The sequence below is a fragment of the Poromitra crassiceps genome (assembly GCF_964638095.1).
Source record: "Poromitra crassiceps genome assembly, contig: HAP1_SCAFFOLD_136, whole genome shotgun sequence".
NCBI classification, from domain to species: Eukaryota; Metazoa; Chordata; class Actinopteri; order Beryciformes; family Melamphaidae; genus Poromitra; species Poromitra crassiceps.
In genome coordinates, this window is record NW_028152226.1 from 298,098 (window position 1) to 313,711 (window position 15,614).

A 15,614-nucleotide genomic window follows, 5' to 3' on the forward strand; every position below is an offset into this window, starting at 1 on the left:
GCTTTTAATTAATAAATTAAGCACAATATGAACAATAACTGTTGAAAAATATATGAAAATGAAAGTTCACAAATATTAGTTAAATCCTTTCAGTGCAAATGCATTATAAAAACAAAAAATAAGATTTGTTTAGAAAACGAAATGACACAAATTTATTATTATTATTATTATCATTATTACTACTACTACACCCGGTGCGCACACTGAATAGGCCTATTATACTATACTATAGATTATTATACTTACTTTTCTGTCACATCGTCATTATTAAGCCGGCTTATGACTGCATAGTATCTTAATTACTCAAAATATAAAGCGACTAAAATTGGGCAACCATATTTTTATTCGGGCAACCAAAAGCTCTTGCCAGGTTGCCCCTCCGGCAACCACTTTTAAAAGTTAACGTCGAGCCCTGAGTCTCATCTGTGATTACAGCAGAATAAAATGAAGCTAATATCACAATTCACAATATCACAATTCAGAGCTAGACACATTCTCTTCAAAGTCCTCTGAGACATGTGCTTGTGAATTAGAGCTATACAAATAAAACTGGACTTGACTGCAGGGCCTACAATGACGGCCAGCTGTCCCCGGCCGCCAAGGGCAGCGTGGAGAGCGTGGAGAGGGACGACCAGCCTCCTCTCTCCCCCTCGTCCCCTACAGGTGCCTTCTCCTTCAAGCCCCGCCCCCAACACCCCTCGCCCCCTACAGGTGCCTTCTTCTTCAAGCCCCGCCCCCAACACCGACAACATGCCAAGGTTAAGCTGGCAGCAGCCAAACTGCACCTCAGCAGTGTGTTTGGGCAGCAGGTGAAATGTTTAGTTCAGTGTTCAATATTCACCTTAGAGCAGCACTTCAAACCTTTTCACACCAAGGATCCCTAAACTGTCATAAATTAGACCATGGAGCCAGTGGTGTAGTGGAGGGTAGACGCAGGTAGACCCACTTACTTTTCAGTCGGCATTGAGTCTGCCCACTTCTAAATCCACTCTGACGCGTATCCATCCATTGTTTTTTTTCTCTTTTCTTCCTAAACGCACGGCCCGCCCTACTCTGCCTCGATTGGCTAGAAGTACTGGGTGCCTGCTTTAGTTTGTTGGGTAAGCCAATCAGAGGCAGAGTAGGGCGGGTCCTTTCCTTTGCCTTCCTACTAGGATAAAAATGTTGGCTCTCTCTCCTGCGACCTGCCTGCCCCACCTGAGATGAGAAGATGAAGCGAAGCGAGCTACTAACCCTACACTGCCCAAAAGAAAGACTGATGCACATGATGTACAGTAAGTAGAATGTGTGGAATTGTATTTTTATTTATATTTTTTATTTTGGGCTGGGCGATATGGACAAAATCAAATATCACAATATTTTTGACCAAATACATCAATATTGATATTGTGACAATATTGTAGGGATGACTAATTGCTGCTTTCATAAAATATTGAGACAATGAGATTTTTGATAAATAATCATTAGTAATGTGGATATAATGACTAAGTGGGTAAAGGCAAATAATAGATACAGCCATGCTGTCGCTTTGTGAGATGGCCTCTAGTTGGTGGTGTTTGGACCTTCAAGCCAATCACGGTGCTTTAAACAAACATGTGACGGCAAACGCCAGTCAAACAGGACACCAAGTGACTTTAAACAAACACACATTCAAATGAGAAGTGTGCAGACAGTTTACTGAGCCGTGGAGCTGAGAGGTTATGTTGTGAAAACTTTGATCAAGAAGAAACTACATTTCCTATTTCCTATTTTCATCCCATTGTGAGTACAATGTGTGCAAGTGAATTCAACTTCTATGAAATACCTCTGTTATGAGCGAAGCTAGTCCCCTGTTTTTCTGACGTCGACTTTTTCAGACCATGGGGAACCATGTTAAAGTGATGAACATCATAGCGCTTCCCATACATACACAGTGCAGCCCCCTCCCTCCGCTGCGAGTGGAGACTGTAGGTATCGAAATGCAAATACACCCTTTTCACGGGGGCCATTTTGTGTCGAAAAGGCAGGGTAAACAGAGGTGCAAGGAAAACACTAATGAGTGTTTCCAATGTACATGATTGGAAGTTAAAACTGAATAATGACATCACAACAGTCTAATCCTAATGTTAATTTAAAATGTGATAGTCCTCTAAATCTGGCTTCAAACGGCCACAATTTAAAAAAAACATAAAAAAAAAAATGGGCCTGAGAATGTGGGCTTCTACAAAATATGTCCCCTCCACCTTTGAAATCAAAGCTATGTCCATGGATAATATGAGGGCATTTTGGTAAACAAACCGTGTCACTGGGTGGCAACGGCAATGGAACCCTATGGAGCCTGAGTTTGAGCGTCTTGACTCTAGCCGGCTGACCGTGTTTACAATTTAAAAACTGCGACAGTTTAACACGACATGCATATATTATACATCAAACTCTTGAGCTAATTCTGCTCTCACTCAGAATGTCAAAATATAACCGATGTGATGTATACTTTTTGAGATATTAACGTTTGTTTGGCACAACTCATACTAGTTAACTGCCGCGGGGTTACGCATTTTTGGGTGGCAGTGACGTCACGCTGATTCATCCTATTAGGTCAATCATCTAAATGCTATAAAACCTTTCAAACATATTCATTGCAGGATGATGTTTTCATAGAGGCCATTTACAATCTGATCACCAAAAACGCATGTTAATGCCAGGTGTAAATGGCCTCTTAGTTGTTTGATTTTAAGATGAAAATTGAAGCAACACATTTTATACAGTAGTAACCGTTTTATTTCTTACCCCTAAAATAGTCTTGCTTCCCAGACACTCTCTAATACATCATAGCCTAATGTACAACACTGAGCTTGAAAGAATAGATTGCATGCAAAGGGGAGGAGGGGGGGCGGGGGGCACAATCACATAAAAACAGTAAAATTTGTAACCTAACCACTAACCCTCCGCCCAACCCTGCTAGGTGGCATGTTGGCTCCGCACCACCATCCACAAGCTGGAGTCTTGGGAGAGCTTCAGTGCTGAACTGATAGGAAGCGCGTTCTTCTCAGAAGTTTTCAAGGTACTACTTGTCTCAAACTACTCAGTGAGGGACATTATACAACTCTTTTGTGTCCTCACATGTTGTTTTCATGACTAAGATTTTTGTTTGATAAAGTCTGTGGAACAAATATGAAAGCGCATGGTTATTCACATTTTGAATGTGAATAACTTAGCAGTGGTTCTCAACCTAGGGTCCGGGGACCACCAGTAGGGATGGGAATCGAGAACCGGTTCTTGTTGAGAACCGGGTCCCAGTGGATCGATTCCTTGGAATCGTTAGCCAACGTCCTGAACGATTCCACTATCGATTCCATGCGCGATGACGTCACACGCTGCAACACGCACGCAACGCAGCCTTGTTTTGTTTCCAGCCACCATGGCGTCTAGGCAGAAGCAAAACGATGACCACAGTGCCACTTGCAATGCTTGCAAAACCTCTATTTCGTCAAAGGGGGGAAATACTAGCAATATGCAGAAACATTTGTCCACACAGCATGCAATCATTTTGGAGGAATGTCACGTTTTTGATGTGCTACGGAGTGACGATAACGTGGCTAACAGCAGCGCGGCTAACAGCAGCGCAGCTAACGTTAGCGCGTCATCTGTTAATATGGAGAGTAAACTCCTCCAGACCCTGTCTATTGTGTAAACCAGATTTCACCAATACTCCATTTCCATCCATTTAATTTAGAGGATGATGACGTTCAGAGTCAGACTGGTTCAGGGGCTGGTAGTCGCTTTGGGTCAGAGGCTGCAGCGAGTACTTCTTGTGCAGCTCTAGCCCTTCCATTCACCCAGGCAGGGAAGAGTAAAATGACCGAGGTGAGGGTAAACGAATGTCCCCGAGCAGTGACTAAGTTTGTCTGACATGCCAGCTAAAGTAAAATGTCCAAAGTTGCATGTTGTCATTCTAACCACTAGTTCTGTTTCATTCATTCCCACTATATATTTTCTATAGGGAGATGACAAAGATGCTCAACCCAAAATACAAACCCCCAAACAGAGCCAGTTTAACAGACACACTGATCCCTGCTTGGTATGGGATTGAAAAGAGCAATCTGATCTCAGAGCTGAATAAGAATACATAATTATAATAATAATAATCTAAAAGAAAATTAATGTTAATAAACCCGTTTGTACTCTTTTTTTTTTCCCCTTGCCCAATGAGAATCGATAAGAGAATCGATAAGGAATCGGATCGATAAGCAGAATCGAAAATGGAATCGGAATCGCTAAAATCTTATCAATTCCCATCCCTAACCACCAGTAGTCCTTGAGGGGGTTCCAGGGGGTCCCCAGCAAATTGAGTTAACACAACTAGACAATGTAGCAGATAACTGTTTTGATCCTAGTTCCACTGTTTCTCTACATTACAGATTGTCATGGAATTCTGGACAAAATCATATCTAACAATAGAAATATTCCCAGATTTGGGTCAGTGAGATCAAATATCAACAAATGGGGGGGGGGGTCTGTGGCCTTAATTTTTGTATTAAATTAGGGGTCCTTGATATGGAAAAGGTTTAGAATCACTGGCTTAGAGGCTGTGGTGTGTTTGAAGGAAACAAGTCTGCCTTCACCTTCTTAAAGACTAGAATATTCATATATAATATAATATAAATATAATATTTCCCACAGCCTGAGCCAAAAAGTACTGAGGGAACTAAGCTCATATCGCCCTCAGAGACAAAAGGACACAGTAAAAATCTGAACACCAGCTATTAGCTGACCTATTTCTGCCGCTCCAGTCTGAGCACATTTCTGTCTGCTGTTGGTATGCCTGGAACTATGGATTGTGTTTTTACACAAAACTATGATTCCATTTAAAACATATTATGTCTAATTCTCACATTATAACTTTGGAATGGGATTTTGTGTCCTGGCAAATTTGTAGTCCTACACATACATGTACATAAACAGGGATTTGCATGTGATGTGGATGTAGAAGCGGTGGACCACAAGACGGACTGCATCTGTGCTCTTCAATAGCAAGTCCATGCGATTACAAGTGTATAGGTTCCAAATCAAGGCACAGTGTATTAAGAGAGGAAAGGGACCAGCACAGGACAAACACAGAGACTCATCATTAAAAACATATTGCATAATTGTACTGTGACAAAAACACAACAAAGATGCAATAACAAAGATAGATTTTGCTTTTACAATATCAGTTTGTTCTTAAACAATTCTTTTTCCAAAAGTGTGTGGGTTCTACTTCCAGGTCATGCACAGGGAAACACACAAAATAATGGTGGTGAAGATGTATCACAACAAGGTCGACCAAGACAGCATCGCACAGGAGATCAGGCTGCTACAGAAGCTCTCGCACCCAAACATGGTCAGGTGAGTTTCTGTGACCTTCAACACTGACCACCCTGTCCACTAAACACATTCATGATCTGTGACCTTCAACACTGACCACCCTGTCCACTAAACACATTCATGATCTGTGACCTTCAACACTGACCACCCTGTCCACTAAACACATTCATGATCTGTGACCTTCAACACTGACCACCCTGTCCACTAAACACATTCATGATCTGTGACCTTCAACACTGACCACCCTGTCCACTAAACACATTCATGATCTGTGACCTTCAACACTGACCACCCTGTCTACTAAACACATTCATGATCTGTGACCTTCAACACTGACCACCCTGTCCACTAAACACATTCATGATCTGTGACCTTCAACACTGACCACCCTGTCCACTAAACACATTCATGATCTGTGACCTTCAACACTGACCACCCTGTCCACTAAACACATTCATGATCTGTGACCTTCAACACTGACCACCCTGTCCACTAAACACATTCATGATCTGTGACCTTCAACACTGACCACCCTGTCCACTAAACGCATTCATGATCTGTGACCTTCAACACTGACCACCCTGTCCACTAAACACATTCATGATCTGTGACCTTCAACACTGACCACCCTGTCCACTAAACACATTCATGATCTGTGACCTTCAACACTGACCACCCTGTCCACTAAACACATTCATGATCTGTGACCTTCAACACTGACCACCCTGTCCACTAAACACATTCATGATCTGTGACCTTCAACACTGACCACCCTGTCCACTAAACACATTCATGATCTGTGACCTTCAACACTGACCACCCTGTCCACTAAACACATTCATGATCTGTGACCTTCAACACTGACCACCCTGTCTACTAAACACATTCATGATCTGTGACCTTCAACACTGACCACCCTGTCCACTAAACACATTCATGATCTGTGACCTTCAACACTGACCACCCTGTCCACTAAACGCATTCATGATCTGTGACCTTCAACACTGACCACCCTGTCCACTAAACACATTCATGAGTACACGTGTTCCATTGTACATCTGGTAAACGTGTTGCCAAAAACACCAAATGTGTGCTTCTCACTGTACTTGTTGATTATCATAATGTACATTTGTCAACAGCATCACCGGTCTTGTGAAATAGTGCAACATTCTATTCATTTTGATTGAAAAACAAAATCCATTAATTTTGATAAACGCGCGCACGCACACACACACACACACACACACACACACACACACACACACACACACACACACACACACACACACACACAGGAGCACATGTCGAGCCCTCTGAGGATCTTCTGGTTTCTTTACTCCTCTATGACAGTAAACTCATTATCTTTGGGTTGTGGGCAATGGACAACATGGACAGCATCAATGTAAAAAGTAGAAATGCAGTAGAGTGGTTTGTCATTTCTTGTGCTGTTTTCCTCGGCTTCCCCTTCCTGCAGCAGGAAGAGACATAGTGAGGGGAGATTTGACCAACCAGAATCCAAACGTCTGAAAAGACAGGTAGAGAACACACACACACACACTCACACACACACACACACACACACACACACACACACACACACGTTCAGCACCATGGAGATTGATAAACACTGAGAGTAGAGAGTAGAGTAAATCTTTATTTATCCCCCCTGTGGCAATTCATATGCAGCATAACAGAAAATGTAATTTAAAAACATACAGACATGAAACAGTCAAAAGTAGGGATGTCTTAAAACAGTACAATTAAAAGGACAGGAAACCATGTAAGTTAAAACAGAAAAAGGGGCATGAAGTAGGCTACTATTCAATTCAACAGTTCAGACAGCGAATAGCCTCAGGAACAAAAGAATGGCTGTATCTGTTCCTGCAACAGCGGGGCATCCTATACCTGCGCCCAGAAGGAAGGAGGGAGAACTCAGGGTAAAGAGGGTGCTGAGGGTCACGCAGGACACCCTGAGCCTTCTTAAGAACCCTCTTCTTATATAGAAGACAGAGGTCATTCAAGTTACAGCCGGTGATTTTGGAGCTCGTCCTGACAATGTTCTTTAGCATGTTCTTGTTTGTCAAGTTTAGGTTCCCAGCATCTAGAGAAGAGCTTATTTACTGGAGTCTCTCTTTACTTTGCTCTTCCCCTCTTGTTAGGTTGCAACTAGCTATGAGGTGCATGTTTACGCCTTGAAGAACTCTCTGACCAGCAGGCCAGTCCAAGGAGAGGTCACCACACTGGACAGTGAGTCTCTCATTTAAGCATTTCAACAAAAACATTGTGTTACCAGTTTGACAAATAAAATGGATGTTTTGATACATGGAAACAGTGAGATGACATTTTTTACATTATTCTTTTCTTGTGCACAGTTGCTGTCAATAGATTTTTGATGTTCAAAAAGCCTCTTTTGTCAATACTCTTTCTATGTCTCTCTCTCTCACTCTCGTTCACCACCCAACCCTTCTCTCTCCTTTCTCTTTCTGCAGATATCAGTCCCCCTCGCCGTGTGCGCATCTCCGACGTGAAGGACTCCTCCATCACTCTGACCTGGCGCTCCAAGACGGAGACCATCTCTGGCTTCCTGATTGAGGTCACACCCACTTCCGCGACGGGCCACACCCCCATTCACAGGACCATCACCACTGACCTGCGCTCTTACACTATTACAGGTGCGCAAATATAGGAAGATAGATCAATATATAAACATGTGCACACATAAGAATACTTCCCTAACATTACTCAATTGTCAACCTAGATCCGTGGTCGTGCATTATTAGGGATATGAAAGTGGACGCACACGCACACACGCACGCACGCACACACACGCACACGCACACGCACACTGACCCCGTTAACCTGTGTGTCCACTCTTCAGGTCTGCAGCCAGGAACCACTTACAAGATCAACATCTACACTCTGAATGGGAATGGACGCAGCTCCCCGTTCACACTCACTGCCACCACAGGTAATATCCATTAACCATTCAACTCTGGCATGCTCAAAAATGGATGCAAACGCCACAGCATCAAAATATGCACTCTATCAATTTGGGGCAAAATTAGAAAGTAGATAAATTCCAGTAATTCTTTGGGTGAACTCATCATTAAATGCGTACAGTATGTAACTTATACAAAACCAATGATTGGGTAAATGGCAGTACCTAAATGTGCTAACTTGTAGGTACTATTTAGTATTAGGAAGAAGATGTCTACATCCCTGTGTGATCACACGTGCGTGTGTAATAGCTGCCATTTGCCCAAATATTGGTTTTGATACGTATTTAAAGGGATATGCCAACATTTTGGGAGATTGGCCTATTTGCCATATTCCCGATAGTAAAACTAGAATGTGGATAGAAAGTGGGTTTCACCCCTCCTGCTAGTGAGCTTAGCAGCTGAATGGTAGTAAACGGTACACGAGCCTGCCACCATTCAGTCACCAAAAATACACATTCCAACAGCGCCAGAAACACTCACATGTACATGTTGTGCCTCGTGTATTCACCACGCAATGAAATAATCATCCAAAGTTACGGGAAACGGTCATTTTCAAAGGAAATAAATACCAGGAAGTACTGATGACTGCACACAGCGCATGTGCCTCAGGCAAACGCGGAAGTAACTTTGGTTCCACCGCGTTAGTTCTGGCAATGGATTTACTTGGAAAATGGCCGTTTCCCGTAACTTTGGATTATTATTTCATTGCGTGGTGAGTGCACGAGTACTCTCCCAAAATGTTGGCATATCCCTTTAATGATGTCTAACGGTCATTTCCCGAGCAATTCGTTTATTTGCTTTATAGTTTTTGCCCAAATTGATGGAGTGTGTATAGAGGATACATTTGCTATGTATGTATGTTTCTTATGAAAAATAACTGGCTGCTTGTTGTTTCCTCCAGCCAAACCGATGGTCATCCCTCCCACCAACATCCGTTTCACCTCCCTGACCCCCAGCAGCATCTCCTTCACCTGGGAGCCGTCTCACAGTCCAGGCGTCACTGGCTATTACGTCACCTATGAGGAGGCAGGGGGTTACCCTCTAGAACTCACCCCCCGACCACACGCCGGACAGAGCTACGCTTTTATCAACGGTGAGTGTGGAGCATGAGATTTACATCAGCTCTGTACATACATGTGTGTACGTACATACATACATGCATGCATGCATACATACACTGTCAATATTCGGAATGGATGAGTTTGTACTGAAAAGACGTCTTTGTAGTTTGTTTTATTTAATCTTTTCATTTTGTGTTTGTTGTGTTTGGTCATAGGTCTGAAACCAGGAACAGAATACGTCATTAAGATTGTGTTTGTTGTGTTTGGTCATAGGTCTGAAACCAGGAACAGAATATGTCATTAAGATTGTTGCCCTGCAGAATGCATTGAGAAGCACACCTCTAGTGGGCAAGGCCAGAACCCGTAAGTGCACCCACCTTCCACCTGATACAAGAGTTCTAGATATCATCGTTAATGGACTGTAGAAACCTCTCCAAATGTGCCCCTTTTATATTTTTACTGAAAGCTTACATTGCCACTATATGATAAACAAAAAGTTATACACTTTCTAAAAAATGTCATTCTGGAGAGACAAGGTCACTAATGATGAGCACATTTTCATTACACATTTACATTGCAAAGATTTTTTTTTAATACAGTACGAGGAATCATCCAGCGTGACGTCACGACACCGCAAATCCACCGGAAGCGCCGCAGTTAACTAGCATGAGTCTCAAAAACTATACATCACATCGCTTATATTTTGACATTCTGAGTGAGAGCAGAAGTAGCTCAAGAGTCTGATGTATACATCAAATCAAAATTAAAATCATAGTCAAATTCCTTGTACTTGGCCAATAAAGCTGATTCTGAAATCTATGTCAGAGAGACCTTGTCAGGAATTGCAATTTGGAGCTTAATTGTAATCTTATCTTATTGTGTCTGAATGTGCTGGATTGTCAGTGTATGTTATTGAATTATCTGACTGTAATGATGCATTACTCCTGCAGGCGGCGTCTGTGAGCTTCCCCCCCTGTTTAGATCGTTCTCATAAACATCAAAGGCCTTAGCCCACAGCAATACATATTTCTGTTAACAAAGCCCTCATTCAGAGTAACTATAACTACATTTACATGCAGACTCATTTATTAATATCACTATTTAGTCTTACCTTGGGCATCCAATGCAACAATACTGTTTAACAATATACTGTATATGAGTTCCTTTCAGCTGGAATGGTAGATAAAGATAATAGATAAAGAAAAAGGGAAAAAAGGGAAATTACAAATCTCCTGCCGTTTTAGAGCTATGCTGCACCCTGCTGGCTTCCTTCTGTAACTGCTGTGCCTAAAGAAAAAAATCTGATGGTTGCTTATATTTTTTCCTTACCAAAGGTTGACGTTAGTATTTGTTGTAAGGAAAGATGATCTCAAGTCAGCAGTCATGGGCAACTTTACAATGGTTTCTTGCTTGGTTTCTAAAGCAAAGGGTTCAGGAGTCAAAATGGACCGCAGACACACTGCTGGTGTGTGCAGTGTGTGGCTGAAGAAGGCCAGGTCGCCATTGTAAATAAGAATTTGTTCTTAACTCATTGAGTGCCAGCCACTTTTGGAGAACGGACGCTCCCAGTGCCAGAGTTTCAGAGCGTTTTCAGTGATTTCTCGAGGCCCACAGAATATTGTGTGATATTACTATGTAAACACTGAACACGCACAAAGAACGATGAGACTCTATTCTATCATCTGCAAAAAAAAGTTTATTGATCCCATTTTCCGTTCTTTAGTTATGAGCCGGAGAAGATAGCTTGATTCATCCAAAAATAGCAATTTTTTTCTAGAAGCTGAGATAATTGGCCTTTTGTGAAATTAATCATTTCAAGCACATCACTGACTCTGAAGCTAATCTTTTCTAATGTAGTCACACCTCAAAAATAATTTCCTTCAATAAAACAGTTTAGGCCAGGGAATTTTGTTTGGCAGAATAATATTTTTAGCTACAACCAGCAGCGCTGGCCCCTGCGTGCGCTGCTGGTTGCAGCTTCTTGCTGGTTTTGATTTGCTGCTGGTGGGTATCGGATATTCTGGCTTGCGTTTGTCAATCCTGTCCTGCTGCCTGGGTCTGTCTGGGTGTTGTGTGTGTGCTGCTCTGCGTGCACACACACAGACAACCGTCGTCATTGGCACTCTACGTCAGTATTTGAATTGACGACAGCTGTCGTCATTGGCATTCAATGAGTTAATGACTTACCTGGTTAAATAAAGGTTAAAGATAAGACTTCATTGATTTACAACACAGCACTAAAACTTGCCGAGCTGTGCATTATTTCCCTGTGTACTGCAGTGTCAGAGATGGACAGGTTTCATGAGTTTCCTGTGATCATATTCACCTTATGTAGCCCCGCCCACTTGACCCAGTTGTGTTATGACTTCCTGTTCAAAACACCATCTGTTTTACCTGCTCACTAGTACTGTCCTGTCCAGTGTTGGGGGTAACTCATTACAAAAGTAACATATTACATGTAATATATTACTTTTAGCAGTAACTCAGTAATATAACTTATTACTTATAGGATTTCAGTAATATTATACCAGTTACTTTATCAAGTAACTCAAGTTACAAATTGAGTTACATTTTATTAAATCAAAGCACATATTTAAAAAAAGATACAATCGTTTCCTAATCAAACTGTTTGTTTTTATGCAAATAACCACTATAGATGACAATAACAAAGGAAAAGAATAACAGTTAGAATTTTGGATTGTTTACACTGACTTCAAGGTGGTTGAAATCATTTTTCAGGATGCTTCCGGCCGGGGCAGCGATGTCATTCTGCTGCTGCTGTTGTTTTGGTAAAAGTAATGCAAAAGTAGTGTAATAAGTAACGAGTTACTCTACACAGAAAGTAATATTGTAAAGTAACTTATTACTTTCAAATGAAAGTAACTAGTAATATGTAGTATATTACATTTTGAAAGTAACTTGCCCATCACTGGTCCTGTCACAGGAAGTGTCAACACAATAGGAAGTAACTGGCTGACCCCTGTGTTGGAACATAAGGTGAATAGGAGCACTGTACAAACATGCTACGAGTGCTAGCGGATCTGTACCTTTTGCTTTGCCCTGCCTGCTTCTTACAGCCAGCACACTTCTGTCTCTCGTCCAATCAGAGTCACTTCCAGATCACCAGCTGTTGGTCCCCGAGCTTCCTGTCCCTCACCGACCCAGCACCGACATCCTGGATGTGCCAGAGCCCTTCGATGACAAGAGGTGAGACCAGGCACAATCATCCTGACTGCTGCTATTATTCATTAGGCAGAACAATGCATGTCCAGAAGCAGCTATTCTTGCTAAGCATTTGAATAGTCCTCACGTTTTATTCTGCTTCTTGAGTTTTGCAATCATCTGTGTTGTTCTCCCTCCCTTTCTCCATTCCTCCCTCCCCTCTACCTCTCCCTCCCCTCTCGCTCCCACCCTTCCTTGCATGTCTTCCTATATCCAGTTTCAACTCCAACCATGTCCATTTGGCTGGCACCGGTGGCCAGAACCAACCGGGCCAGCACATCTACACCGAGTACCAGAACCTGGGCCCTAATAACGGAATCAATAGCGGGCCCAAAGAGGGCCAGAGACCCACTGCAAGAGACCCCCTGATCTACATCCCTCTTACAGGCCAAGATGGAAATGGAGTACCTTTGGTCAGGGTGAGTGAGAGTTCTGTCATGTACTTTATGCTATTGTTTAATACTGTATTCAATTATTATATTGAACAAACTACAATGTTATAATTGTCCTGTCCTTATACTCAGGGCTGTAGTGGGGCGTACACACCGTTTACGTACCTTTTTAAATACAGCATAGCGGTTACTCGCCATTTTATGATGGAAAATGCACATATTTTAAACGTAGATGTCCTTGGTCCTAGCAGGATTTTTCTTTAGGCTAGAGTGAAGCTATTCTTAGCATATTAAACTAGAACACCTAGCGCATTTATTGGTAGCAGCAACCATGTCATGTTAGCTTCAAGCTTGTCAGGAAGGAGGCTAAATAACGCTCCAAAGTCGGGCTAAATTTTGGCGAGGGAAAAACTGGCATGGCCATTTTCAAAGGGGTCCCTTGACCTCTCACCTCAAGATATTTGAATGAGAATGGTTATTGGTACCATTCCTGGAGAACGTGGTTCCTCTCTGTTAGAGGTTGTGATGATAATAATAAAATTATATTTACATTATTTATAGGGATATGATTCGGTTTCAGTTTTCTCGTCTCATCTACTGTATCTAGTCTCGTGGGTGACTGAAGTTTATAGTTTTATCCACTTTTTTTTTGCCAAGGGCATGACATAGCCTTTTCTCCCACTACAGCCCTGCTCACTGTGTGTTTGGTCCTGCAGGTGAGCGAGGGTCTTCTGCCGGGTCTGCCCTTTGGTTTCCCCGACAATGAGACAGAGCTGCCACAAGAAGCGCAGACGATCACAACCATCTCCTGGCAACCAATCCCTCACAGCTCCGAATATGTGGTGTCCTGTAACCCAATCACACACCTGGAGGAGAGGGACTTCCAGGTACACACGCATACACGCACGCACACGCGCATGCACACACACACACACACACACGTAATCGCACGTGGACACACACATTCTAATCACTTTCTCTACCCTTTCCATATAGATTCGTCTTCCTGGCACGTCCACCAGTGCCACATTGATTGGACTGACATCTGGAGCGTCCTATAATGTGATAGTAGAGGCCATGAGGGGCGGGGCTAAAGAGAAGGTTCTGGAGGAAGTTATCACCGCTGGCAATGCTGGTAAAGAAGTAGTCCACACTGACAAAGACCAAGCGCACGCTGAGATGATTTCTCTTCTATTTCACCGTGTTCGACATGGAAGCAAAGCACGCTGAACAGTGCTTCATTCTCATTTTGATTAGATTAGTTCTATCTGTGGCTGTAATGTCCTCCATTTTGTTTATTATACAGGCCAATTCGTAAAGCTTGAGTTTGATATGCATTTATCTATAGTAAATGCTTTAGCTACAGCAAAGTTAGTTGCTTGTCTAATGTTACTATAAATAATAATAATAATAATACATGGCATTTACAGTATATTGCGCTAATTATAATGCTGATTGCGTAGTGTTACATTTATAGCCATTGCATTGATAGTTGTATAGAGCTGAACAGTCACGTGACATTCTTTGCCCCGGAAGTGAATTCCCCCATTCATTTTCTCCATTAGCCATTCAGAAAAATCCTTATAGAACGAGTTTGGGAGAGGGGAGAGACGACCATTTTATTTTTTCCGCCTTTGCCATTTTTGGTTTTTGCTCCAACTGAAATGTTTTATGGTCACTCAAGATACAGTAAGTCACGGGTTGGCTTGGTTCCAGCCTTAAAACTCATCATATAAGGATTTTCTTTTTCAAATATCTATGGAGAAAATGAATGGGGGAACTTACTTCCGGGGCTGGAAACGTCACGGACAGTCACGTGACTGTTGAGCTCTATTGAATTTACTGTGATTATTTGGGGCAAATAAAACTAATTCCCGACTATGTTCTCTCTCCCTCGGTGGCAGGAAGAACAAGTCAGGCCACGGTAAAGCACATGGAATGGATACATTTGTAAACAGAGTTTTTTTCTTCCTTCCACCCCCGTAGTCCCAGGTGACCTCCCCATGTCTGGCAACCGCGACGTGTGCTACGACACGTTCACACACACCTACCACGAGGTGGGCTCCGAGTGGGAGCGCATGTCTGACACGGGCTTCAAGCTGTGGTGCCGCTGCCTGGGCCTGGGCAGCGGCCATTTTAGGTGTGATTCATCCAGTGAGTGGCAGCTTTACTAACCCCATCCCAGCATGCTTTGCAGACACACCATAGAAGTCCAATGATTCTATGTGATTTACTTGAGGAATTTATATAAAGTGGAGGAATGAATATGTCTCAGATTTTGTATAATTTCATTGATTGGGCTGAAAGTGAGGAATGGAAGCATGTGCATTAGCATGGTGGACCCCCCGATCTGGCAATAGTATATGGACAAAGCATCTGAACATCTACATCCTGGTGCTGATAGGTCTTATATGGATCAGGAGAACCAAAATTGTATCTAATTAAAAAGCTTTTTTGATTGATACTTATTGCATTTTATAAATTCCTTCACTATAGTGCAAAACTGCATAGAACATGGACTGTAATATTCTATGCTGAGCAACACAGTAATATAATCTGAGCATGGGCAGCCTTGGCAGGCAATAATTAAATTGTTA

General features: G+C 42.4%; 1 protein-coding gene across 1 annotated transcript in view; it reads left to right on the plus strand.

Annotated features, from left to right (window-relative positions):
* Positions 1-8,127: 8,127 nt before the first annotated feature.
* The window catches only part of LOC310770629 (two pore channel protein 2-like), a gene marked incomplete at both ends in the record, with an annotated part of 51,436 nt that continues 43,949 nt past the window's right edge, over positions 8,128-15,614 (plus strand). The window contains 9 exons of the mRNA XM_083663373.1: positions 8,128-8,133; positions 8,230-8,311; positions 9,244-9,435; positions 9,677-9,766; positions 12,481-12,610; positions 12,843-13,044; positions 13,734-13,904; positions 14,014-14,152; positions 15,004-15,171. Of these exons, the coding sequence (XP_083519499.1) occupies positions 8,128-8,133; positions 8,230-8,311; positions 9,244-9,435; positions 9,677-9,766; positions 12,481-12,610; positions 12,843-13,044; positions 13,734-13,904; positions 14,014-14,152; positions 15,004-15,171 (1,180 nt within the window). The remainder of the gene's footprint in view (positions 8,134-8,229; positions 8,312-9,243; positions 9,436-9,676; positions 9,767-12,480; positions 12,611-12,842; positions 13,045-13,733; positions 13,905-14,013; positions 14,153-15,003; positions 15,172-15,614) is intronic.